Raw genomic sequence first — 27636 nt, 5'->3', positions numbered from 1 at the left:
CACTCTGAGGACAAGACCGGCAAAGTCTCGGTCCCTGAAACTGGGCAAAAATGTTAAATTGGCTCACAGAAGTCACGCACACTGACACCACCACGCAGAGGCAGCTTATGTACAATCTATATTATCTCTATATTTTTTTATTTGTCATCATATTTGCTCATTTCTGCAGAGTATAACGTCACAAAGACCAAAATAGAGAGAGCGGCTTGTCGCTGAGCTCACATCAGTTAAACACGATAGGTACAAAACTAGGTGGCTCTGTCTTATTTATCATACAATTTTTTTTTCAGTCGTTTATATACAAAGAACTACTCTACCTGGAAAAATAATAAACAAACCCCACGGGTATGTTACATGGTAAACAAAAGGAAGGACAGAGAGGGGAAGCAGGTGAGGGGAGCAGCTCCAAGGGCCTACTCCTGGAGCCGACGGGTTGGGTAGGGCCCGGGGCCACTGCGAGCAGACCTGCAAGGCCATGAGGTGCCGTGGCCTCAGTCTCAAGCTCTGGGTCTTCAAAATTAGGTATTTGTTCCTCCGAGCCGGCGAGGCTTCAGAGCCAATCCTCCTTCTGACACCTGCCTGGCGCAAGGGAGCGCAGGAAGCTCAGAGATGATCTCGTGTAGTGTTAAAAAATATATATATGAAACGCTAACGCAGGGCAGCTGGCTGTTGTTTGGGCGCTAGCTCTTCACCGGGCTTCTCCAAAGGCAGCTAGTGCAAGAGGGTTATGCTTTAAACCACTACAGAGAGGAAGCTTTGAGAATATCCAGATCCTATGCACGGCATACATATGCAGCATCCGTTTTTAAAACGAAGTTCAGAAAACGTATCCCCAAGCCCAGACCATCTTCAAGCTCAGGAGGGCCATTCCAGAGATTTCAGATCTCAGCCACCCCATGCAACAGACACCGGGGCCGCTTGCTGGTTAGGTGACACCAGGGTGCCACCAAGACCTGCAAACACAGGGACAGGGGGAAGGGATCACGTCCCACACCCCGCTTTTCTAAAAGACGTTTAAAACAAATACCCCAAACTAAAGGACTATTCATCGAAGCCACAGGAAACGGAAGGAAAGCCTATCCAATCTTCAGTCCTGCTGTCCAGGTAGCTTACGGGATGAGGAAAAAGAAAGCATCTGCATGTCTATTCAGCGGTGAGATTTAGGAAAAGCAGTAGCCAGCTGCGTGGCGTTGCTGGATGTGAGCGCGCAGCCCTGAGAGGGGTGCTGAGGAACAGAGGAGCCCCGTGCTCGCGGTTGCTTGTGAGAAAGTGAATGAGCAAGCGCACAGATCGCGACACAAGAGGAAAAGCAAACTCCAGGCAGTGAGACCCCGCTTCTAGCAGAGCAGCAAGGGGCAGTCTGGAAACGTGAAGGTATTCTTGTGGCAAGGCAGGCGTCAAGCGGGAGAAGAACAGAGAAACTAGAGGCAAGAAAAAAGCAGAAACTTGCTGCAGCCTCTCCATTTCAGGGGCAGGGGCGTCTGATCTATGGCACTCGAGTGTGCTCCCCCCGCTCCCCAGACAGTTTTAAGCAGTTCCTGGTCCCTGGACAGATCCACAGAGGGATTGTTTTTATTTTGGCTCCACTAAAAATCTAGGGGGCAATTCAAAACTTGACACATGTAAAGGGAAGCTTCTTTTCTCACCCCGTGGATGCTGGCTCCACCTTGGAGAGCAGCGCAGTTACTGCAGGGCCCGTGAAGCGTGGAGCAGCAGCTGCTGCCTGGGAAGCAGAGGGACACCTTCAAGCAGGCTGCGTCAGGTTTCAAGCCTGCTCTGGTTTGGCCCGGAATGGTTACGGAGCTGAAAAGCAAAGGAGTGTGCGACGTCCCTTTCTGGATACTCCAGTCTAAGGGCAAAGCTTGTGCATCTCGCAGGGGGGACCTGCAAGATGACTGACCGGGACCTGCTCTGACAGCTGGCTGGTGCAATCCGCGTCTTTAAGAGGGGCAGGGAACAAGAGGAAAGAACAGCTTAGTGTTTACAAAAGTTTCTTCCCCCCCAGAAGGATGGAAGGGCCAGAGCTGTGCAAACTCCCACCACCTATCACGGCCAGTCCTCAGGTTTTGCGAGCGGGAGACAGATGCTCCAGGGAGGCATCTTGCCACAGGAATGCAGGGGAGATGTGAACCTGGTGATTAGCAAACCCTGCCCCTGTGAGACAATAATTCCACCCCTGCTGAGCTTCAGCGGGGAGCAGAGAGGATGCAGAGAGGGTGGAACAGGAAGAAAGTCCCGTCCTTTTCCCTTTTGCTCGCTTACGTACAGGACTGCACAACCAGTGCTGAAGAGGGGTGGGAGAAGCTGTTCCCGACCAAATATTCGAGGCAATGGCTAACAGAAAGACCATTCTCCAGTCTGGTCCTTGGGAACGCTCATCACTGCATCCTAATCCCATCTCCCAAAGATCGCAGAGACGTTAGTACCAGGGAGCTGGGAGAGCAAGCTGTGCCTACACCAACCATTCGGGAGGAGGAACACGAAGCGGTCAGGTTGTCCAGCTGAAAAGAAAAACATTTTTGGGCACAACTCCAGACTCTGGCCAGTCGTGTGCCACACCAAGCTGGGCAAGTGGGGGAGGCCAGAGCCCCCGACCCCGTAGCTTTGCTTCGATTAATTCCAGTCAATTGCTGCTGGAAGGAATGGGCTCAAGAACAGAGTCTTGGCCAATCCCCTAACTCCACACCACTCATCGCGTCCGTACCCACAAAACCTAATGGGAATTGCCCACTTCTGCAACCTGTACTCTCTAGGAAGTGATATGACTCGCACGTTTATGCTTCAATAAATTAAAAAAAAATAACAAAAACCAACAAAAGAGGAAAAATGACGGCCTGCACTGGCCGTTTCCCCTCCTAGAACTCATCATCAGAGCTCAGCAAGAGGGTCTTCTCGTTGTCACGGGCGCCCGAGCAGCTGTGGGAGCGCGAGATGACGTGACCGCCGTTGCGCCAGGGGGGGCCATGCTCCAGCGTCGACTGCTGGGTGTACTGCTGGTAGGCTGGGGAGAAGTTGTGGATCGCGTCCTGGACGATGTCGTGAGGGTTCATGGTCTCCTTGAGGCTGCTGGAGATGCTCTTCATGGGAGCGCAACGACCTGTTGGGGGCAAGATGGGGAGGGACACGTGAAGGACGCTGCTGCCTTCCCCCACGCCCTTCGGCATGAAGGTAAGGACAGGGAGCATGCACTCCTAGACCCTGCAGAGCTTTATTTACAGACTTCCTTCAGCAGCTGCCGAGGAAATGCCACACAAACGGTGTCAAGTTTTTACCAGTAGCGCTCCCCCTGAAGTCCTAAAGAGAATCCACCTCAGCACCAAACGGAGGCCGTGCCACGAGAATGGGACTTTACCCCCACAACAACCCCCACTGCGCACTACCTGTGCTGGCTCAGGTGTGCAGCAAAGACAGCCAAGTGGGGAGGTGCTTCTGTAAAGTTTTTTTTTTTTTTTCCAGCACGGGCCTCTGACTCTGCTCAGTCCCGAGGACAAGCTCCCCAAACGACCGAGGCATGCCGATTAGCTTCATGAAAGTGAAGGGAGGCTGCGGTGAGAGAGACCAGACCGGCCCCGTGCAGTTCTCTGGGGAGAGATGTTTCACACAGGCCCAACACGAACGCTCCAGCGCGGGGTTATGCCACTGCCCGAGGGGCTGTTCTACGATTTATGATCCAGACAACCCTAGAGCAGCTGTGCGAGGCAGTCAGGTTACAGAGCTACACGAAGGGGGGACAAGGGGGAGAAGAGGCAGTAGGCAGGCTGGGAGCCAGGACAGAAGGGCATCCCAGTTAAATCCAGCTGAGACGAACACACACAGCATGCTGCACCTACCGTATGGCCCGTACGATGGAACGGCTGCATCGGGGACGAGTGGCCAAAGCAAAGGAGGGAGAAAAAGAGGAGGGGGGAGAGACAGAGAGAAAGAGAGAGAGGAAATAACAAGAACTGAACAAGACCCGCCACCAAGTCACCCCCAAATTACCGGGCAGCTGGTTTACCCCTTCAACACACACAGATCTCACCTCCCCCAGCTGCGGCCACCATCCTGCCAAAACCTCTGGGGCTGGCTGGGATGGAGGGATTACCTACACGAACACAGCCCAGGGGTGCTGCCTTCCCACGGCTCGGCACAGAACCCCACAACAGGAAGGAACACCTTTATTTGGAAAACGAGAAGCCCCAGTTCCTAGAGAACTTACACCTCCCTCTTCCCCAGAACAAGATTTCTAGCAGCTCCACCTTCAAAGTCATTACAGGAAGATCCTCCTCCTCCAAGCCAAACATATTGCCAAAGCACGGCCTCATCCTCCCAAGCTGGAGTCAAAACAGAGCCTGTTTCAGGCCCTGTCCCTCCTGCCTTCAGCTTGTTGCACAATCTGGAGCAATGGAGTTCCCCTTTGGGGAGACAGGAAGAAGGACAAACCCACTCTACCGAAAGGATGCAACTTCTTGCAGCCCTGAGGTCTGCAACAAGCTACCGTGGGTGGCACACTAGGGAAGCGAAAAGGGAACAATGCAATTCAGGCAAGGTTTCTGCCCTGCAGAGCTGTTGCACAACGAAATCTGCTCAGACGCCACGGAGGAGGGGACATGATGTTTTTCCAAGCGTTCAGGTCGGGAGTCATATCAGAGTGCTGGCTGCTGGAGGGACCCATCTCCACCCAGTCTCGCCACCCCACAGACACGCCATACGCACCGGCACATTTCCTACCTTGTGCATCAAGTCTCTTGTCCGCGTACACCTTGTAGGTGAAGGCATGGCGCAGGGCGATGGCCGCGAAAAACATCTCCACGCAGATGATGAAGTCCTGATACCCAGCAGCGACCGTGCCTTCACCCACAGACACGTTGGCGGAGTGGATTTTGGGGATGGCACCACACTTCTCCAAGATGGCCAACAGCATCCCTACACGAAGCAACAACCTCATGTAAACGTGTGAAAACCATGATTACACACCAACGGGGGCAAATGGAAATAGCTGTCTATGCTCTAGGAATGCAAACCCATTTAACACAGGAACCACAACCAGAGCAAGCTGGATACTCCCTAGCTCACCTGTACAACAACGAAAAAAGGAGGAATAAATGAAATAGATGTGTTTAAGCAAGGAATGTTCAAACATTGATCCTCTTCTATCCTCGGCTGAACTATTCTTGGGAACTAGCTGCTACAGGCCTTCAGCCCTAAAGGATATAAAGCAGCCAGATATTTCCACGGGTGATCTCAGCACCTCCACTAACTAAAGCTAAAAAAAGAGGTAACTGAGCTTTTCTCTTGAAGCATAAACTGTTTATGACACACAACTGTAAGAAAGATATTTTTCCCTGTCCATAACCAGGTGGCTGGCTGAAGAATTCCAGAGAAGGCAGAAAGCGTGTGACCAGATGGCTCGAGATGAAAAAGTAGACAGCTTATTAGTCTGTCTGTATGCGGGGAGGATGGGCCATGCTCCAACAGCCTAAATTCCACCTAAGTTCCTACTCAATTAGTCTTTGAAGTGCAACTCGGTAAACTTAAGTAGGGCACCGAACAGGGAAATGCTCAGAGCCAATTAGTAAGAGGCACTAAGCTGAGGTGGAATTTAGGCTTTCTGAACGCGCGTCTGCCTCACGACGTGTGTGTATTCTGAACGCCCTTCACGAACAGCAGTGCTTGGTGGTGCTCCTGTGGCATTCAGCTAGCTTTCTGCTTCACAGGCATCACAGACAAGCCATTACAATTTTGATTACACAGCATTACAAAAGTAATAATTTAAATGTGTCGCTTTAATCAATAAAATGGCAGCACGCAGATAAAACCTTGGCAGCTTGTGCTTTACGATTGCTTCAGGAATGCAAAGGACCCTTCAGCCAAACAGCTGGTTTTGCCAGAGAGATGTGTGTGCACGTGCACATGGAGGAATAGCGAGGATTCAGGAGCACAGAAAGAAACAGGAAAACGAGCAAACCAGCTCTCCCTGAGAAAAGCAACAGAAGACCGTAAAACAAATCCAATAATAGCAATAATAAATAAATAAACAGAAAGACATTCTGGCTATTAATCATCTGTTCTATGAATTCTGGCATCTGAGCCCCTGCACAGAGCTCCCTGTGGCTACAAGCGATGGGGAAAGCAGCTCACCTTGCCAGAAGGACAGGAAGATGACAGACTTCACCATGAAGAACTTGAGGACTGGGCTATAGGGACTGAGCAGCTCACGTGTGGCAAAGTAGAAAAGGAAGAGGGCATAGAGTGCCAGGCTGACAGAGATGTTGTAGATGATCGTCACGTAGAGGTAGCCACTGGTTACACTGAAGAGAGAAAATATGTGAACACCCGAAAAGCTCAGTATGATCCTTTCCCCTTGCCCTTCCCCTTTCTCCCCCAAACTAGGGCAGAAAAGAACTGAAGCCAACAGGTTTACCCCTTTTCTCACGTACATATTCAGCCCACGAGCACCCCAGTCTTTTCCCATGGCCCAGCACCCCCAGAGGCTGCAAGCGCAGCAGGGAAGGGGAAAGCGAGGCCTAGAGGCTAGACAAACTTACTCAAAGTCGCCATCCTGGTACTTGCCGAAGGCCTGAAGGATGACGGTGCTGATGGCCATGAGGGGCTTCACCACACAGAACTGCAGGGTAGCCTGCGGGAACGAGAGAGGAGGAGTGAGAAGGCAGCGGGTGCAAGAGGCCAAGGTCGCAAACAAACACCCAGTGCACATGTCAGTGTCCACCGTGACTTGCCGTGCAAGCACCCAACAGGAGACAGAGGAGATTCGGAGGAAGTACGTGCACATTTACGCCCAGTAACTGCATGAAAACAATCCCGTGCTGTGCTATGGTACAAGCACAGCATATGTAGGGTGAAGCACACAACACAAAGCAATGCTGGGGGAGGGAAGCACACCCCAAGCTGGAGTTGCCATAAAGCTAGGTAACAAGGCCTCCTTGGTGAAAGAGATGAAACCCAGCTCTCTGAGGAGGAACTGTGACAGCTGCCACCACCTTACGGCATTTTGTGTACACTGTCTGGCCAGAGAGAAGTTACAGCCGTTCTGTTGTCACCCACGCGCCTTTTCTGAATCTCCCCAAAGACTCTGCAGCACTCGGGATCAGCTCTGTCCAGTCTGGCAGTAGGCACTACAGGTATACGTCATGGCTCCTATCAGGATTCCTCTCTCAAAGCCACCCCACGCTTCATTTTTTTCTGGGAACAGGGAAAGCCGAATGCCAAGGCCCTAAAAGAGCAGCAGACTGTGACCCTGAAAACATCACCACGTCTCCCCAAAGAAGACTGCAAGAGCCTGGGCAGGTGCTGACCTGCACACGTGGGGAGGGCTGTGTATGGAAAGAAAGCAAAACCGAAGAGGAATAATTGCTTTGGATACGATGCAATTTGTTAGTGGTCATAAGACTTCAAGGAGATTAAAAACCCCAGCACATGCCAGTTCGTGAGTCACTGTAAAGATGTGAACTGGAAAAGGTCAAGCTAATTGGTAAACAACTCCGTCCTCTGAGCTTCCCCTCCTTCCAATCTGGGGATGGTTTAACCATTTCCCCGCAATCCAAACCACCGCCTTCTATTTTTAGTCGCTTCCCCAGAAGATGCTACAGCATACGGGAAGCACATGGATGGTGTGTGACCCACGAGGGTCACCAGACACGGACCCAGAAAGAACCTCAATGGAGACAACTCGAAGGAAATGAGCTGTCCAGGTTTTACAGCGCAGCCACCGGCACACCACCCAGCTGCTGCAGGACCTCGGGCAACGCGTGCAGACTGAGTGACCCTCGGCAGCAACCTGCCTGAGAACGACTTGAGGCTGGTGGCGAGGATGGAAAGGAGAGGTCGGAACATGCAGACAGACTTTCCCAGGATGAAAGGGGCTGGAAAAGCAGAAAACACGGGCAGGTGGTGGCAGGAAGCAGTGGGAAGCTAGGGAGCAGGGATAAGATGGGCAGGGGGCTCCTTTCAGCACGTTCTTCTTCCTGAGCATCACGATGGAGGGATACTGCAGCAGTCAGCACTGACACCTGCTCTGCTGCCCTTTCACACCAGCCTACCCAGAAATTTGCCTCGGAAGGTCTCACTCGCCAGTCCTGGAAGTCTACAAGTACCAGAAAGCGAGTCTTGGTGTCAAAGACTTCTCACCAAGGCAACATACCAGCTTGAGCCAAGAAGGAGGGAAGTACTCAACACACCCCTTTGCAAGACGCCTCCCTCGCAGCCTCCACAGCAGAGTTAGTTGTTTGCAAAGGGCTGGCCTGGTGAGAAGAACTGCTGCCAGACAGCAGCAAAGCAAAAGCAAAAGCGAAATGGCCACCTAAGCCAGAGTTACCAAATGAGCTCGAGATTTGCAGAAGCCAGCAAAATCCCCCCGAAAAGTGCTTCTAGTTCTCATTGTTGTGAAGAAAAAAAACAAAAAACTTCCCAAACACAACCACATGCAACCCATGATGTAGAGATACTTGCCAGAGGCTGCGAGACATGAGAAATAAGAGGTCTAAGGGAAATTCTCTCTCCAGCACTCATTCACCTCGATGGGTGTTAGGTCTGCTCGTGACACATTTAAAAGGTAAACGTTAAAATTAGGAGCAAAAAGAATAGGTAATGCATGGAATCAAATATGGGAGCACAAATGAACCCCAAGAGAAAGAGAATAGACAACATACGGGGAGCAGTTTAGGAATAAAGTTTCAGGGAAGAAAACAGGAAAGCCACGAGGGCAGAATACAGGGCAGAGCCAAACAGAGTGGAGAAAAAGATGTGTTATTTTGAGAAAGGCCAACCATGCTGCGGAGATTGCCACTGGATATTACTAACAGGCTGCTTTGTACTTTTGATGTTCCTGCATGTTGCTAAACCACAGAAGATGGGGCATGATGTGGAAGAGAAGCCAGGGCAGAGATCTAGCCCCAGTGACTGGAATTACAGTGACCTGAACCCTTTCAAAGAACCACACTGGCTTCACGCTGTCTCCGGAGGAGCCTCATGTGTTCATTTCAGTCCGTGAGCAAAGCCTTGGAACCCACCTGCTGTTTCACGGCAGCCAGAGGTGACTGACCTGAACTCCAGGGATGAGCAGACGAAGGCTGTATCGAGGTTTAGATCCCTCATTCCCTCCCCATCAACCTACCCAATCCCGCACAGACAGACACACACACACACGGTGAGCAATACCCGTTTCCTCCTACAAAGCATTGTGTCACGCTTAACCTCCACCCCCTCCTCAACTCTAACCACAACGGCAGCAATGGGAATTCAGGAGGCTGTTACACAACTGTTGGGTGTCTGCAACACAGCCCAGCCATCCATTTCTTAAAGTCGTGACCTCTGCAATGCAGAAAGGGAAGAAAAATTCTGGTTACCTTCCCAGGGCTAATGTCAGGTCCCAGGGCTAATGGGGTTGAGCAGAAAATATTAACATCATTAAAAAAAAAAAAGAAAAAGAAAAAAAACCACACACACACAACCAAAACAAGAAAAGCCTCTCAGCAGTCTGCAGGCCTCCCTCAAAACGATATTACAAACCCATTAAAAGGAATGCACATCTCAAAAGTTCAGCAGCAGAAGGCAACATTGCCACCCCCGCCACAGACTTCATTCGGTTCTGGAGAACAGCACAGCTGCTTCAGCCCATACCTGTTTGCAGAACCTCAGGAATCCAATTGAATAGGTCTTTCCCCACAGGCAGCAAGTCCCATACACACAGCTGGACCTGAAAGAACCACCACAAGACGACAGGGATCAGAAGCAAGATTTGGGCTAGAGCACAAGATTCCTGCCCTCTTTGCCTACCTCTGCAGTAGTCACAGGACTGGTGCTTTCTCCAGTCGTGACCACAGTCACAGCCATAGACTCTTTCAGAGGCATGTTTAAAACATCCTAACTCCACACTCCAAATTAATTTATTTTTTTTTAAACTGAGTAGCATGGGGAGAAAACCAGCCCCGAAGGAGCATGCACAACCAACTGCAGACAGGGAAGATTCAAAGGAGAAGAATGGAAGAAAAGAAACAAAGGAGTAGGCAGGTGTTCAGAAGAGCTGTGAATCAATCCAACTTGCCCAGGAGACTGTGATCAGCCTGATCTGTCTCAGAGCAGGATATTGGCAAATCACCACGAGCCATCCTGCCCAGTCCCAGCAGATGTTTGCCACCAGACACACTTTTTAGAGACAGGACAGGGACAGAGGCACGGCAGATGGGCATGGAAGGATGAGAGCATCACGCTGTAAGCAGGACAAATACTCACTCAATTGGTTTCCCTCTGATCTCAGACATGATGGAGCTCTCCCCTCCCAAGTACTCATAGCAGAGGCTGAGAAAGTTGTATATTACAAAGGCTGCAAAGACATCAATCAGAGCAAAATGACAACCAACTTCAAAACAGGTGCAAGGACCGAGAGAGCAGGCAACAACCCAAACATTAGCAGGGACTGCTTATGCAGCATCTTTCCTTTCAAAGCCCTCCAGATTGTTTTCACTGTATTTATCTTCCTACCTCAGCATTTACAAGACTATCTGAGCTGGAGTTTGGCCAAGGTCCCAGGCCAGTTCCACAGCTCATGCCAAAAGGGTCACAGGACCTTTTAAAGCTGTGGTCAGCCTCTGTTTTACTTGGCATCTGTAAGGTGCCATTCTTTACAGAGTTCCTGTGCATTATTCCACGACATTACATGGCTACTAAATCATACGGAAAATTTATTTCTGATCCATCAACCACATCTTATCTCCTGATTTCACCCTTTGAAGTGATGAGCAGTCTCCCCCTCTCTCTGAGGTGACCGGATTGGAGACAGAAGAGTTGGAGAAAAAGTATTTTTTACCGCTCAGTGAAACTCTGTTTTCATGCGCGGTGGAGACTTTTGAACAAACAGGCTCTGTGCTTCATTTCCTCTGAAAGATCAAATCTCTTGCGTACTGAACAGCTCTCCTGTCGGGCCACCTCTTTTCTGCCTTCCCCAGCAGCTTGGTGCAGATAAGGAAGAGCCTTCTCGGACTGACCGCTAATACTCTGCCCCACTCCAGTTCCCTTCAAGGCTCAGCTGTGCTGATACACATAAAAGAGGTGAAGACACTGTGGGGAGGGCTCTCACCGTAATTATAGACGTTTCCTTTTCATGGGATCCAAACCCACTTAATTGTGCACAGAGTTAGCCCCTACGTGACCTGTCTGCCACTCTCTCAACTTGTTGTCGCTGTTGGATCCTGATGTGTAGTTCTGAGATTTTTTAGGGCAAGGACTTTACTCCTAAATTTGCCACATAGAAACATGGGGCAAAATGACAGATCAGGTAACCTCTCTTTCAGCTTTATTTTCTATGATACACCATCCCTGGACATTCCCTGGAACGCTACTACCCAGATCCTAGTTTTGGTCCCTGACACTGACACAATGCAAAAACCAACTAACTTGGGATGGAAACAGAAGTGTCAAGGAACTTTGGAATGAGACCAAAAGCCTAACAATGCTGAAAACCTGACCTCCCCAAATAGCCAGTTATTAGACCTGGGGTCTGTTTTCCCACATGGATGAACTTCCACAGTCAGAGGCAGGCACCGACTCTAATTCGTTCTACAAGCATCCCAGCTATGCCCTAGAAAACAGGTACTCAACGCTCCCCAGAATGCTCAGTCTCAAAACATCGCATTAATGGCTTCTAGATGTGCCTAGCTGGCAGGAACGCCAGAGCACATAAAGGCCTGGGGTATACCTGCTTCTCCTTATGTAACCGGGAAATTGTTATTCCATCTGTAACCTTTGTTGCTGACCAGAGTTCAGTACGTTCACACCGCGCTGATTTTGTGAAAGCCTTAATTAGGAAAGAAAACACCAAACATGGAAAATGTATTTAAATAACCGTGGTAACCTCTTCTGCCTGCAATTTGTCAGCAACTTAGGTGACAGCTCCCAGCATCCACAGGAAGAAAAGCCGAGCTTTTCTTATTATCCTCCAGTGACCCCTGCCCTCTGATGTGGTCATTACAATAGCAGCTGCCCATTCCCCAGTCACTAGGAAAGAGATGACATCAGAGGAAGTAAACAAAAAAAAACAAACAGAGGTGAGAGGGAAGTATCTGTCCCTCCATCCCCGAAATAAACTAGTGCTGATTATCGAAGCTAACTGCACCAGCAGAACAGCTGTTCTCCCAGTCCTGATCTGTATTCTCCAAATGTGCTCATGACATCAACATAACCAAAAAAAAAATCTACTCGTGTCAGTGTTGCTGCTTTTGCACAAACCTGGTTGCTGGAGTCACATGAAAGAGCAACACCAAAACACGTTCTTCCTAATACACACCATGAAATGCAGCCCACAGGTGGCCCCAGACAGCTTTCATCATTTATTAGTAGGGTCTTCTCCCCAGCGTTTTCTATCAGAGCCACCCCACCTCGATTCCCAAACTAAAACCTTCCTAAAAAATAAAAATGAATGGCAAAGGAGGGAAGAGAACAAGAACGCAGTTTCAAAGCAACCTCCAGAAAAAGCAACGGAGAGAACCTGCTGATTGAAGGTGCTTTCACCTCCACCTGCAGTCCTGTCGCACAGCACAACACGCCGAGGAAGCCGGTGAGCTCCGGAGCGTGGGCTGCCTCCCGAGCAGAGGCTCTGATGTTTGCAAACTCCTTGCGCAAGGCAGGGGGACAGTGGCAGTTGCTAGGAGAGGAGTTTCGCAGAGCAGCAGACTTCCTGCTAGACCTACACACGCACGTGGGGCTGGGAAGGACGGGAAAAAAAATAAACGGGCCCAAACAAAGATGCCTTCTGAATCATGTGCGCACGTTTGCCATCTGCTGCTGCACCTCGGAGCATTGTCACGGACGTGAAGGAGGGCCTGCAGGTCCTCTGAGATGATTAAACCGTCCACAGGGGCAGGGGCACCTCTCTGCAACGCAGGTCTCACTAAAACAACCGCACGAACGAGCTACTGATTTAATGCAGGCACGGTGATAAACGGCCAGAGCGCATTCTCTCCCGCGGGTGGGCAGAAAGCTCTTGTCTGGGTGAGATCAGAAGGGAAGATATGATCGTGTTTATTGGGGTGTAACGCACATAAAACCTAGTGGTATCACCCACAGCCGATGACCAAAAATGAATCAGTGCCCCTCCTGAACACGGCACCCTCCCTCCTGCAGGACTCCAGAGCAGGACTTTGCCCCTCACCGACACTAACGCGTGGCACTAGCAAACAGGACAAAGCAAGCACCTGGCTGCTAAGGCAGTGACGTTCTAAGAGCCAGGTGCTACCCGATACCTTGCTTTACACGCCCACATTTTTGCCTTCATACCTTCCTGAAGCAAAGGACGAAAGAAAATGATGAATTTTGTCTCTGCAGCACACAGGAGGGAAGGCTCGGAGCATTTTGTCACGCTTAGAGCCCGGGAAGGGGTCATTTTTCAGTCACTGGGTGGTCATGGTCAACCAGACAAGCACCACCATAGAACTGTGTCTCAGCTGATGACAGAGATGCTCTCTTCACGTTCCCAACCGGACGCAAAAACTCCCTGATGGCAGAGACCTTCCACCTCCCCCCGGCTTTGCGCCTGACCCCTGCTTACCTTCATAGCAGTCCCGCACGGTGCCGAAGTAAACGTAGTACTGGTCGTTGGTGAAGAACAGGAGGCTGAGCCAGGAGTCAAAGGCATAAATGGGCACGATGAAGAGGATCCGAACAATGTAGCGCTGCTCGTTCGGGCAGCTATAGCAGCGAAGATGCATGTAGATCTGAGGGGACGGAGAGGGGAAAACAGGGTCAGCTGCATGCCGAGTGGAGAGGAGAAAGCGGAACTGAAGAGTCAACGGGAGCGGGGAACGCTAACTTGGTAAATCAACTCTTGATTGTCTCTGGCAACCTCAAGGTGATAAGCATCAGAAAATCACTGTTATCTTAGGGCATCCACAGAGCATCCCTTAGTTTGCAGAGAGAGGGGAAGAGGAGGAAAAGGAAGTGAAGGCATTTATAATCTAGTTCCTCGCAGGGAGTTAACGTGCTGATACTATCATCACCTTCCCCCTATTCTTTTGTTCGTTCTTTTTTCCTATTACCAACCCCATATGCCTACTATCCTAATTAGGCAGCTCAGATTCACAACACTGCAGGCTCCTTTCTCTCGGCGGCGTAGGAGCATGCTTTTAGGCGCGCGCTCACCGTAAACACACTCACTCTCCAGGCAGTTGTGGATGCTTTTGAGTCTCTCACCTTAAACAACCTGAGAGTGCTTTCCACAGCAGTGCCAAGAGCTGGTATGCCCCGGCCCACCTGCTCCAGAAGCGCCACCCCGCACGTCTGCAACAGCGCGGCCACAAAGCCTCAGCCACCAAGGGAGCACCGCGCTCGGGCGCTGGGCTGTGCTCAAAGGGGCCGCTTGCTTCGTCCAGCTGTCCACGCACCCACTCCCTCTGCTCAGGGTTTGACGGCCATCATTAAATCCTACACCTAAGCCGCGTTTTTCACAGAATGTCCACCTCGTGGAAAAGTTATTTACTGCAAGCATACCCTGGAGATGAGCAGCGCCGCGTTAATGGGCTAATAGCACAGTGAGAGCCCCGGCTCTCGCAGGTACGCTCGCAGGTACGCTCTATTGGCCACGCAGGCAGGGGAGGGCACGTTCTCCAGAAGCCAGACCTTCCCACAGCAACCCTCATCAAGCTGCTGCCCTAGCCGCTGGAATTAAAAGCGCCTCCTTTATTACATACGCGCCTCATGACTGACTGTGTGAAGTGGCACAAGCGCTTGTTTGAAGCTTCACCCTGCGTTTGGGGGGGCGGGTGCTGCATAGATTCCCTAGGCTCTAATAAAGCACACGCTGATGCTCTCACCTCCCCCTCGTGAGGGAGAGGGGGTTATCTCCTCTTCATCTCTCTCGGCCTCTTGGCCACGTTTGGTCAAAGTCAACTGAAGGGCTCAAAATACTTCTCTTTCCTCCTCCTGGCTCGCGAGGAGCTCACAAAAGCCTCATTTCCTGGCAAGAACATGTTGAAAATAACCTAACAAACCTCAGTGATATTTTTCCCCTGCGACAATCCCAGTGAAACACCTCACCCAGCACAGGGACAGCTGACGCCGGGGTTCGGATGACTCCGAGCTTTGCCCTTGGGATGTCACAAGAGCCCTGCAATCCACGTGCCTACGAGAGCACTTCAGGCAGGAACTACTGCCTCCCAACAGGACAACAGCGTGTTTTAATCAACGGTGTCTCCCCAGCGCTGTCCTCCACTGGTTTCTTCAGGGAAGGGCATTAATGCCTAACTATACAATGCTATACTGCAGAGGAAAGACTTCTCCCCACCCTCAGTAGGTGATCGATCCGTGCTCTGAAACAGGAGGATCCATGGCACTTGTAATTGTTACCCAAGCTGGTGAAACTGCAGGTGTTGCTCTTATTCATCAGTGACTAATCCGTTTTTGAACTTCACTATCCCCCGTCCTCCACCAACAGGCTGTAGTTTTCTAGGTCCTACTCATCGCTCTGGCATCTATTGACCAACAGGTACGGAGCACAGGTTGATAAATAACAGGGTTATTTGCGTTTCCCCACCGTGCTGTTCAGTTCACATGACAACCGCACGAGAGAGCGGTACGGAACAGGATGCAGTGGTTGACTCGTTCTGGCTCCCAGGGCACCTACCCCAGAAAGAGGGGAGGGGAGAAAAATTAAAATAAAGTGTTTCCTGCTACTCCTTTCCGCAGCAGAGCTCGGCCCGTGGAATCCACTGGCACAGGAGATCAAAGGAGGTATGTCAAGCAGCAGATGACCACGATCATTTAGCTAGCAGCTGACACGGTAGCAAAATGGCTAGGTACAGCTACAGGACCTGGGAAAGGATGGATGGCTTGGGATAATGCACCTTTCTGCTAACACTCCACGGAGGGCCAAATGTTTTATACCTGCTAGCTGTAACGAGTTCGCTCAGTCAGACTACAGAACCTGGGCAGAAAAAGGTTTATACAAAAGCTGTCACCTTGATCAGCCCAGATAATACATTAGATCCCCAAAGAAAAGGTCCTCATACCACCCCCGAGCCTGCAAACCCCCATCAGACATCAGTATCCAACAGAGATCTGCCAGGGTATCACAGGTATTCCTCCACGTGGGGAAAGGCAGAGGAGCAGAGGTGTGAGTGACAGGGTTTTTACCTGGTGGCAGGTGATGAGCAAAGCTGTCCACACGAAGAAACCTGAGATGGCCTGAGCAGCGGTGGTCATGAGGAAAATGGGCTGCTCCACGGCTGTGGGGCTGCCGTCTTCTGGCATCCAGGAGAAGTTGGGGGCCACGGCTGGAGTGGTGGCAGCTGACCCCAGCCGGGGGGCTGCAGTGACATCAGTCATCACTATCATGGTGCCTCGCGGTGCCAGGCTCCGCCTGGGACTGCTGAAGAACCGCCCAAGAGCCAAGACCTGCCAAGGAAGAGAAAGAAAAAGCAACAGCACTCAGTGGAAAGGACCCGGGAGGGTAACAGCAGCGGTACTTTGCATCAGCAGGCTGCTCAGGAGCCTCACGAACAGGACCTGGAGGAGTCTGTCCCCGCTGCCCCCTGCGATCACACCATACTCAGGATCCTCTGCACCACTCCCAGCACAGCCTTCCCATTGCCAACACCCTCCTGCAATAAAAGCACTGAAGAACGAGATGAAAACTGCATTCAGCTGAGGTCAGAGGGAAGCGTCTAAATCGCTTGCACTGGAAGATGTCCAGCACACCTAAGTTAACAACTCTGCCTTCCACAAAAGCGCTGGCTAGCCTGCTACGTCCTGAAAAGCCAGAGCCCTACTCTTACGGTTTCATCTGGAAGAGAGCAGAAGCAGCAGCAGCAAGCAATGAAGACAAGCACCATAAAGGCTCGTTGCGGTGTAAGGAGGTAAGAAAAGCACCCGTGTTCCTCCCACGAGCGATCCCTACCTCTCCCACTGCCATTTTGACAACGACACTCAGCCCGAAGCGCCCGCATTGGAAGGACGTGTGCTGAAAGCTCGCCACGCTACAGAGTAGCATCAAAGCGAGGCTTTTATCAAACACCATATGGCACGGCGCACTTAGTCAGCCTATCGCTACCTCTCCTAACTCGCATCATTTTCTATGTGATGCAAATTTAACCCGATTGGTGTTTCAAAGCCAGCTGACCCAGGACAACGCACCCGGAACACACGTATATGCAAGGTTTCCAAGCAGCGTTACCCTTGGCCATTTCCCGGACGAAAAGCCGGTTTCATTCAATGGAGAGAATTCTTAAAGGTCCCAGATCTAAAGCAGCTCTTATTTTCAGTTCGGTCGTAAGGAGGCTCTAACGTGACCTCTGGGTTGGAAGAAGATAACCCACTTAAACCAAGATCACAAGCAGCCAGCCGTTGCCTCTGCGAACTACACGCGCTGCTCCTGATGCTGCCGTAGCAAAGACGTCGTTATCAAGGAAAACAAAGCCAAAGGCCTGGAGCAAAGAAATGGCTTCCACGCGCACACTACGGTGTGCAAACAGCCTCTCCAACACCCCCCCCAAACCACACGCTTGCGGGAGTGACACACAGCCCTCCGATGTCACCTACACCACGTTCCACCTCCTTTCTGCTTTCTGCCAAGGGGGAACAAGACCACAAAACCCAGGAAATGTCTGGGTTTGTTCAAGCAGGCATCCATTTACTACAGAGGGAGCAGCACAACTCTGTGGTTTAATTCATAAAATAATTGTCAAACTTGGCTTTTCTTAGCTCTTTCCAGCCATTCTTTTCTTCCAAAACATTCCTGCTCTAAGTTACAGCTTTCCACAACTGCACATACCAAAGGGTAATTCCTTTCCAGTCCTAATCAGCGCAGGAAACGTAACTGATAAATCAGGAGTTTCAAAGCATACACACACACAACCCATGCTAAATCTAAAAGTCTGGAGAGACGAAGGCTGCCTGGAGATGTCGGAAGGCAGCAAGGCTTTTTCTGCGTTGGGAAGAAGAGGATTTCTACCCGAGTGGCTTCTGAAGCAACTGACCACGCACCCCCCATGCTGACAGCGCGTCCACGGGGCTCACAAAGGGCACGGCTAAAACGAAATGGGAGCAGATGCACCTGCGGTTAACCTAGCTCTAAATAAAGTCCAGCCAGCTGCGATCCTGCAGATCCCAGCGCACTTTGAGAGCTGCGTGAGAGAGGAAGCTGCTAAGCCCCCACTGAAGTTCACGGGGGAGTGGGTCACGACTTGCAGACCAGCAGCAGCAGGGGGGACAGGACCCGGGGCTCCGCTCCCCAGCTGCTCAAACCTCGCTGACAGCGCAGAGCCAAGCGCAGCACCGGCCGTGCCCGCAGAACTGAAGCAGAACCGACAGGGAATTCCTCTGCTGCTCCGCGCCTCCTTCTTTTGCAAGAAGCCGAAGCAGCAAAAAGCAATCAACAGGCCTGTTGACACAAGGGTTAAGCATTCAGAAGCCAGGACATTTACGAGTTCGAGTCGTATATATAACCTTAATACTGCCCCCTTGTGATTACAGATCAACTGCCTTTAATTAAATGATTATGCATCGTTCTTCGCTTAATCCCTTTTGATTCACACAGTCATGGCAACTCAGAACTCTTTCCACCACTGGGTTCCGAAACAAAATGTGCAAACTTTCTTAATGGGGGCTCTACTTCTCCCTCTGTACCCCAAAGCCCAATCCACCCCATCCATGAGCATCCCCTGTTCCTCAGGATTGCCTGAGGACAACTTTTATCACCGGATACTTCTTACTGGTTGTAAAACCATCAGCTTGCACTTCATTCTCCTTCCCAGTCAAACACGCAGGAACACTGCACTCCCGAACCTGCAAAATTAACACACCCCTTCCAAATTATCCCTCCTAATCTCCCGAAGTCCCGTACACCACTACTGCAGCGACGGGAGCATAAGCAGTGCTCCAAGCCGTTATGAAATAAATACAACTGTGTGCAAGAAGCTGGAGCTGTAAGAGCAGTTCTGGATTTGAGAAACGGATGACAGCACCGATGACTGGAGCCTTAATCAGGTGAGTGGGCTTCAGCTTACTCACTGACACCAACACAGACTCTGCTGCCTCCTCTTTTGCCTTTGGCAGACAAGAGCATCGTGAGGGCAGGCTACAGCAACCGTCTGAACATCTTGTTTCTGAGCTGCCTCGTCCCCCCCGTGCAACGGGATGCGAGCCCAGCACATCGCTAGAGCAGGCTTCCAGAAAAGGTGGTGCCTGGGAGCAGACACGCTGCCCTGACAAGCTCCAGACCGAGCACCCCGGCGCAGGCAGCTCCGCTCGTACCTGGCTCAGCAAACGTGTTTTGATATTTGTTTCCACGCTCGGGACACCTCATGGCCCGCAGTTGGTCCTAAACTCGTGAGCTGGACATCTACCTCCTAACACAACCGCCCCGCTTCCTCTCGGGCCCAGGGAAAAGGTCCAACCCCTGCAAAGCCCTCACGTTCTCCTCCATTTTCTCCCTTCCCCCCTTTGCTACCACAGCTTTGCAGCACCCCGATGCTGGCTGTGATCTCCTTCCTGCGTGCTCCTCCCAGCTGCCTGCATTTTGTTTGTTGTTTCTTCGAGCTCCGAGGGACAACTGTCGCTTTGTTCTCTGCCCGCGCAGTCCCCAGCACTGTGAGGTACCGATCCATAGGGCGAAGTAGGGGCATTTAGAAACCTACGTGAGCCACGCAGCGCAAAAGCAACTAAGCTAACGCGGAATAAATTTTGAAGAGCTCCTTGCTCTTCTGTCATATCCTGTTTTCTCCGTCCATCTCTTTCACCTCCACGTCACTGCTTCCATTTCGAGGGAGAGGAAAGTTCCTTGCACGCTTACTCTCCCTCTCTGGAGTGCCTGCCTAAATGTATCAAAGGAAAACATTTCAACACTTCTCAATTTCACTCCAAAGCTTTCCTGCCTCCAACTTACTGCCTTGCTCCCCCCGGAGGTAACCTGCAACATAGCATGTCGTAAGCAGGCCCAGGAGAGCGTACAACCAGGCAAAGCACCGAGCTGTGCAACCATATCCCAAAAGTACACTGGGCAAACCCGCTGGGCTCCCAGACGTGGGCCTGGGTGGCTGCAGGAGGGCTGTGGGGATCTCGGATCAGCCGCTGAAATTCCTGTGTGGGCCGGGGGCTGCAGCTGCCAAGGCCAAGGTGGAGGCTGCGGTGACGTCCCCGTCCTGTTATCACTCCTACCTCGGTGCCATCGCAATTCCACACCTTACAGCGAGGCAGGACGTGGCACTGCCAGGGCATTAGCTTCAACACCAACCCAGTACCAGCTTAAAATTACCTAACAGACCTTCCGGAAGCACTTTAGGAGTATTAGGCTGTGCTCTCCGTGCAAGGAGGAGAAAGAAAAGGAAAAGCAGGGGCTATTTGTATCACGATGACTGTCCCGACAGCATCCAAGAGATAAAAAGGCTGCAGCTGAGATCCCCGGGGCTCCAGCTCTGCTGCAGGCTCGCCAGGACACCTCCATACGGCCCGCAGCCGGGGGAGAACAGCAGCGCAGGCATTCTCCATCAGGAACAGATTGCCAGTCCGGTGTCTTTTGGAAACAGAGGCCTTCTGTCTCTAGCATGAACACGGCAGCTTCTTCCACTGCAAATAAACTCGGAACAGTAAACAGAAGGGATCTGGCACAAGCGAAAACGAAAAGCTTCATTTTTGGCCTGCGTCAACGCATGGAAAATGTTACCAGCGAGGAGGAGCTATTCCTACATAAAGATAAACAAACATAAACACGTCAGGCCCACTTCTGACACAACAAAAGCGGTGCGAGAGGAGGGAGGGAGCACTCAAACTCAGTCCCCTGCTCCTGAGGTGTTTCTGAAGGTGCAGATGCGAACGCAGGCGGGGGGAGCAGGCTGCCTGCTCTGGGCGAGACCCTCGCCCATGTCGGGAGGGAGAGAACAGTGAACGACACCGCTCCGGAGCCGCTCTCTGCCATCTGCAAACGCAATCTGCGCTTTTAAAATAGATCATCTCCTCCGAGGCCCAAAGTATTTCGTTTCTAAACTGCTGAGAGGGCAAAGAACGATGCACAAAGCTATCCCGGGAAAGAGCCTTAGCAGCTAAGCCTCCTTCTGCCGCACAAGGGACGATCGGGGAAAACAAACACGACCTGGCTGCAAGGCTCTCCTGGAAAGCCACTAGGCAAGGAGTTGCTCCCCTTTAAGACCGACTCTGTACTTACCACAGCGTCAAGTAGCCATCACGCTTAACTCGTTTTTGGTTAAGATACCATAAAACCATCTTCTGCTCCCTTACCTTATTTCTCCAAGAACTTCCCCATGACGTTATCCTTACTCCAGACCCCAAAAGACCAACGTGGAAGTGCCATGCAGCGGGTGACCAAAAGCCTGAATTTTCTGCCTTTGTTATGACACAAGTAAGAGCTTTACGTTAGTGAAAGCACGAGCTTTATGGTTTTCTGAATGTCCCCTGAACTTGTAAGGAGTACAAGAACACACGCCAGAATGGCTCAGAGTTTCTTTTAGACTATTTTAATTGTAAGAATGCCTAGAGTTGCCAGCTGGGATCAGCTCCTTCCATCGTGCTAGGTGTATATTGCAAACCCGTAACTGATTTAAGTTCTTTTCAGCCCCCAAAGGCATGGCATAACCAGCTGATCTGGCAAAAGGTGTGAAAAGGAGGAGGCAGAGCGTCAGCACAAAATAATGCCACAGAGCGAGAGAGCCACTGGCGCAGATCAGATCAGTGATAACAATAAAAGCAAATCAAAAGCTTTTAAATTGATTACTACTTAAATCGCTTTCGCTCTCTGGGGCGGCATCTACTTTAGTTAGCTACGAGATACAAAAAGGCCCCAGCAGTGTGTTTTGAAGCTCTCCAAGAGCATCCCCGAAACAGTCCTTGAGGTAAGTACGTGACCCGGCACGCGATTTCTACCAGTGCAACGCATTCATGTTCTACTATTCACGCTAGGGGCAGCCTTCTTAACCTGAAGCCACCACAAATTACCTCCCCACCCGCTCCATACGCACGTATTTCCAAGCACACGCGAGCACCGCCACGCTCTGCTCGGAGAGGACGGCAGAAGAAGGCGGGTGGCGGAGCCAGGCGGGCTCCTGCACCCGCGGGCAAAGGCTCAGCACCCTCTGCCCTATCCTAGAGGCGATCCAACGCCTGCATCCATGTAAAAACACGCTGCGCACACAGATGATTTAACCTCCCATGCAACCTCTTTTCTCACTTTAAGGAAATCAAACCCGGGGAGCGCCACGGCAATCCTGCGCACGGCCCCCACCCGTTTTGCGACCCCACCGCGACGGCGAGCTGCTTCCCCTCCCCAGCACCCATTTCCGAACTCACAACCAACAGCAAAACCCTTTTACCCTGAGCTGTGCACTCTTCTTTCCAGAGTTTTTTTCTGCTCTATTAATTCCTGTTGTCTCGCTGTACCCGCACGGCCCTCCTCCTCCCCCCATCCTCCTCCTCCTCTTTTTTACTTTTTTTTTTTTTTTGCTGTTTTGGTGGACTGACCCACATTGTAACAGGTCAACATCCAGGCCCTTTTTTGGAAGGACGACAGGAAAAGGCGAGGAAGGGGGAGGAGGGGAGGAGAAGGGATGCTCCCCTGCCTTCCGAGCTCTCCTCTGAGACTAGGATCAGACAGGCCTGGGCCAGGCGCTGCACCCCTTTCCCATATACCCCGCGGCCCCGCTCCACGTGAACCAGTGCAGCCCTTTGCCCCCCAGACAGAAACACAGAAAGACTACAAAGACTTTCTGCAACCGGCAGAGGCAGCTGATTACAAGGACGTGTTGTAAACACTCGCGTCCGGCGTGACACAGGAAGTTCGCGTGTCATTTTCCAAAAATCTCAAGAGCAAAGTCAAATCAGAACTTCTTCTGCCACCGCTTGCCTTCGCCCTTCCCCACGCGGAAGCGCTGCGACAGAGACCACAAGCTCTGAAGCTGCCACGGGGCAGGCAGGTTACCGTGAGAGGCATCCGAAGTCAAACCGCAGCAGGACTGAGAGCCACCGGACTCGCGGCTGTCACCCGTGAGGTTACCCAACGCGCTGCACCAGTTTGGGGTTTATACTGCAGCGTGCTTTCCCCGCACAGAAGGCACCGTGCAAACCATCAGATCTGCAGTGAGACGTAGCAGGCCAACGTGCCGGGAGAAGCCAGGGATCTCATCGCGAGCCCGGCGATGCGTACAAGGGCGGTGGCACGGCCGAATTCCTTAGCAGCGGCTCCAACGCGGATACGCAGCAGCGATGAGCAGCTGCCGAAGGAAAAACAGGGTGTCCCAGCACAGCACCCAAAGCTGCTCGCCATGCAGCCGTTCTGCTACCAGTGAAACAACTGACCTGGTGTTCGTTTGCCTTCAGACTCTCAGTTTTGCTAGTCAAGGAACGAACCCGGACACGTTTCCTTTACGCAGATGTTACCTCTGGACGCTCGTAGGCAGAAAGCGATCCCTGGGGGAGGGAACCATTCCCAGCCACGACGCAAGCAGAGACACCTCGCCAGCCTCCTCTCCTGAAGGCTACTTACAGCACGCGAGCGGCTCGTCCTCTCCTGACTCAGTGCCGAAGCTGACCGCAGAGGTCTGCAGAGAAGCCGGCGGGCGCCAACAGGTACTAAACACAGCTCAGAGCGACTCTGAAATCGCCTCTCCATACAGAACGAGGCACAGCAAGCATCCCCCTGAGAGGGTGTGCGCTAAAAAAAAAAAAAAAAAAAAACAGACAAAACTTCAGCCCAGTTTTTCCCGACGCGGTAACGTTATTTTACCCGGTTGGATGAAGCTGCCTAAATGGGAATTTATGTGAGTAACTTCTGGTTTGAAACTCTGGGCCGCTCGCATCGCTGCTGCTTGGGCCGCTCCCGCGCTGGAGATGACCAGACAACGGCGGGCTCCCAAACTATCAGCTCGGCAGCCTCAATGCCCTGTTTTACAGCCTTGGGAGGGAACAACGGGCAGGCGAGGTCGGCTTTCAAGGCATTACTTCATCTCATCTGCTTCTCAAAGCTCCGCTGCCGCGCTAGACAACACGTCGCAGACGTTTTCTTCGCTGAGCTACAGAGACCTTTTTTTTCAGCTTTTTGCCACAGACCGTAGCAGGATGCAGAGGCACAACATACCCAGGCAGGGAGCTGTGACCGTGACACCACCTCGCTATGCTCTCGGTCACAACATCCTCAAACATCTGATCCTTTCAGATCATCAGACTCCCAGGCACTGCGACTGTAAGATAATAACAGCAGCGTTTCCATCAGGGACTTGAGGGCGAGAAGACAAATATCCGGGTACTCTACGGGTTAAATGACACTCGGTGCTGCAGGTAGAGCGCGTGAGGTATTTCCTTCTACAAGTTTCCTGTAAATTGGGCCCCCCCGGGGGGCTGTAAAGACCTGGTCACACCCAGGTGCGGCACCGCTCCTGGGCAGCCTGCCCACGCGCTGCGTTTTCCCCGGACACAGTTTGTTCTGTTCCCAGACATTTCGCTTATACCATCACGGACAAAAACTCCTCGGAGGCCGAGCTGATTTTTAAAGATTAGAGACAACGTGGCTGCAAGCATCACGCCATTCCCCCGCCTCTTCCTAGAGGAGGAAGGCTCTCAGGGGAGGCTCTGGAGGGTGGCCGTAGCTCGCTGGCAGAACTTCACCTCCGGAACCTTCCCAGGGGATCGCTGCTCTGAAAACACACAGTTAGTTCCTCCCAAATTAGTCCATAACGAAAAAAAAAGCCACCAAAGGTTCCAAAGGGTGTTTCCGGTGCAAGCACTATCATATTTTACAGTACTTTAGCTGAGTTTTTTAAACCATCTTATCAGTTTCAAGCCGCTTTCAGAGTCCTGAGCATTCTGGCAAGGCACGATGCCATGGCGGGGAGCTGCTCTTCCACCGCACGCCCCGAAGAGTTGGGGAAGAAGCGAGAACAGCACGCACACACCCCACTTCAAGCGAACAGACGGGCAAGTCAGCACACAAAACCCAAACGCCGTGCCATTCTCTGCAACACGTCGATTTTCCAGGGACTCCGCGACTGCGATCGATCACAAGCTCTGGAAAAGAAAAAGCCTCTGTCCCCGGCCCTGGCCGCTCGCCCTTCAGAACCAACAAATCCCATTTGCAGCTTCTTGTTTTACCCCAACTTTCAATACTGCTTCCGATGCAACGCTGGGCTCCGCAAGCGGCTAGGACCGAAGAATAAAGGGCTGCCAAACAATTCGCTGCTCCTCCAGGCACTGCTGCAAGAGCTCGAGGATGCCCTTTGCGCTGCTGGAAACTGGAAGAGGCAAGAGCTCATCTCCATTGCTGCAAACATAAGCCAATTAAACACGGACCCAAAACGGGAGGGGAGGAGGGATGAAGGGTAAGATCCATCACAGAGAAATTAAAAGGTTGTTGTCTTAAGTCAGAACACGGTTAGAAGCGTTAGAAAATTCAACAGCAGAACCGGACAGAGAAGGGAACTGACATCTTGAGAAAAGAGCGTTTTAAAAGTTATTTTATTTTAAGTTGGAAAAAAACCCACACCCTTCCTTTATTCCGTAAGAACAGAAATCTTAATCCGTCAACTGCAAATCCCAAAAGCTCATCTCCCAGCCTCGTACCCGTTAACAGGCAAGCGAGCTGACAGAGAACAAGGTGGATTCCTAGCTATAGTCTGTCAAACCTTCAGAAACAAGCCAGCTCAGAACGCTGTCGTTATGCCAAACCACCTAAAATCTGATTTCTGAGCAGCCTCCGCGTGCCTAAGAACCTTCCCCTTCTAGCTGCCACGTGTCCCAAGGCAGCTGAATAACAAAAAGTACAAAGGATGCCCCAGCGACTGGAAGGCACTCCGCCCCCTGCACCCCATTTCCGAAACACAACCTGCTCCGCAAAATCTGAACCGATTTTAGAGCCCGGGGAACTGCTCAGGGACACTGACTGCAGCAGCAAAGCCGTCCCCATCCTTTCGCAGCAAGACACGGCTTCTGCTCCCGGTGTAGACGGCCACCTGCTGCATACACACCGCTTAGGTTTAGGGTACGTCTGTAACAACAAAGGTATTAAGGACTTAAACACCGCCCTGCTAGACCAGAGCGGACACGCATCCCATTTTCCTTCGGGGCTTTTCGCACCCATTTGACAACGGTGCAAAAAGCCCTGAAGTAGGCCACTGTGGAATGCCTTCACATCACTAAAACCTCTCCTCTGAGCCCTGTTGCTTAGTATTTAGCCAGCATCCCAAAAGCGCGAGGTTGTTTTTCCCCAAACTAAAGCACACGTAGAAACCTTTAGGAAGACAAATCTGAAACTTTTCGGATGACAGACCCGAAACCTTTAGGATGACATACCTTGAACTTTTAGAACAACAAACCTGAAACCTTGAGGATGACAAACGTTAAACTTTTAGGACAACGGACCCAAAATGTTTAGGGCGACAGACCCAAAACCTTTAGGACGACAAATACGAAGCTTTTAGGACGACAGACCTGAAGACTTGAGGATGACAAACCTTAAACTTTTAGGACGACAGACCTGAAACGTTTAGGACGATAGACCCGAAACCTTTAGGATAACAAATCTGAAACCTTGAGGACGACGGACCCGAAAGGCTGAGAATGACAGACCTTAAACTTTTAGGACGACAAACCCGAAACCTTTAGGATGACAAACCTGAAACCGTTAAGATGACAGACCCGAACCCCTTAGGACCACAGACCCTAAACTTTTAGGGTGACAGACCCGACCACCACCACCGTTTACAAGGACACCTCTGCCCCCCCTCAGGCCGACGGCCGCAGCAGGGCACCCAAGGAGCGCACCAGAAGCAGCCAACTCTTTGTTAGCGGGACGCGTGCTTCAGCGCACCCCCCCCCGCCCGCTGCCTGTCCCTCAGGGGCAGGACAGGGACACCCTAACCCCCCCCCCCGTCCCCCATATCCCCCCCCTATCCCCCCGGCCCCACACGGCGCCGCTCCCCCCTTACCTGCGGCCGGGGCCCGGCCCGGCCCGGCCCGCTGAGGGGAGGGGGGGGCGGGGAGGCGCGGGGGGGTGGGGGGGGGTTCACGAGCCCATGGCGACGCCGGGCCCTCCCCGGCCCGGCCCGGCCCGGCTGTGCCGCGCATGCGCCGCCCCGCAAGGGGAGGGGAGGAGGGAGCGGGGCGGTGACGTAACCGCGTAGGGCTTAAAGGGGCGGCGAGGGAGGAAAATAAATAAATAAATAGGTAAATAAATAAATAAAAATGTAAATAAATAATAAGGAAACGGGGGAAAAAAAAGAAGCTGACCCCACCTTCCCGAGGTGCTAGCGCACGCCAAAGTGGCGGGCAGCACCTCACGCGTTGCTCGGCACCTGCCCTCACGCCCCCCGCCCTTCCATTTCCTCACAGACTCATTTTTGGTTTTTGGGGGGAATAAAGCCAAAAAACGCAAATCCCAAATCCTGTGGCCAAGCTATTCCCGCGTGGAGCTTGCACGGACCCCATGCTGCCCTCCCCAGGGCCATACACAGGCCGTGAGGGGCTCAGGGCTATGAGGCGAGTGGTCCCGCATGGCCTCTGGCTCGGTGCCCCACGTTCATCCCGCAGCTCCAGGGATCATAAAAATAAGCTCTGGCGTATTTTTAGGTGCCTTTTTTTTTCCAGGAATTGGGATCGAACTCGTTCCAGGAACTCGGGGAGAGCGGTTGGGCCGCGAGGCAGCGCTCCGTGCTCGCG

The 27636-nt window shown here is 51.9% G+C and overlaps 1 protein-coding gene across 2 annotated transcripts; it reads right to left on the bottom strand.

Annotated features, from left to right (window-relative positions):
• Window positions 1-110: 110 nt before the first annotated feature.
• TMEM184B (transmembrane protein 184B) lies at window positions 111-27065 on the bottom strand. 2 transcript variants are annotated; one of them, XM_080583273.1, is made up of 10 exons: window positions 26907-27065; window positions 16120-16380; window positions 13541-13706; window positions 10231-10321; window positions 9619-9694; window positions 6528-6619; window positions 6121-6290; window positions 4711-4905; window positions 3831-3854; window positions 111-3097 (listed from the first exon to the last, which is right to left on the bottom strand). In XM_080583273.1, the coding sequence occupies exons 2-10, from the start codon at window positions 16318-16320 to the stop codon at window positions 2856-2858; spliced, it is 1257 nt and encodes a 418-aa protein (XP_080439399.1). In that variant the 5' UTR covers window positions 16321-16380; window positions 26907-27065; the 3' UTR covers window positions 111-2855. The 2 variants fall into 2 exon arrangements, with proteins under 2 accessions (XP_080439399.1, XP_080439398.1); XM_080583272.1 differs by lacking the exon at window positions 3831-3854.
• Window positions 27066-27636: the final 571 nt, after the last annotated feature.

The sequence above is a fragment of the Anser brachyrhynchus genome (genome assembly GCF_964034855.1).
Source record: "Anser brachyrhynchus genome assembly, chromosome: 1".
Taxonomy (NCBI): domain Eukaryota; kingdom Metazoa; phylum Chordata; class Aves; order Anseriformes; family Anatidae; genus Anser; species Anser brachyrhynchus.
The sequence above is the reverse complement of the archived record's forward strand: the minus strand, read 5'-3'. Positions and strand labels throughout refer to the sequence as shown.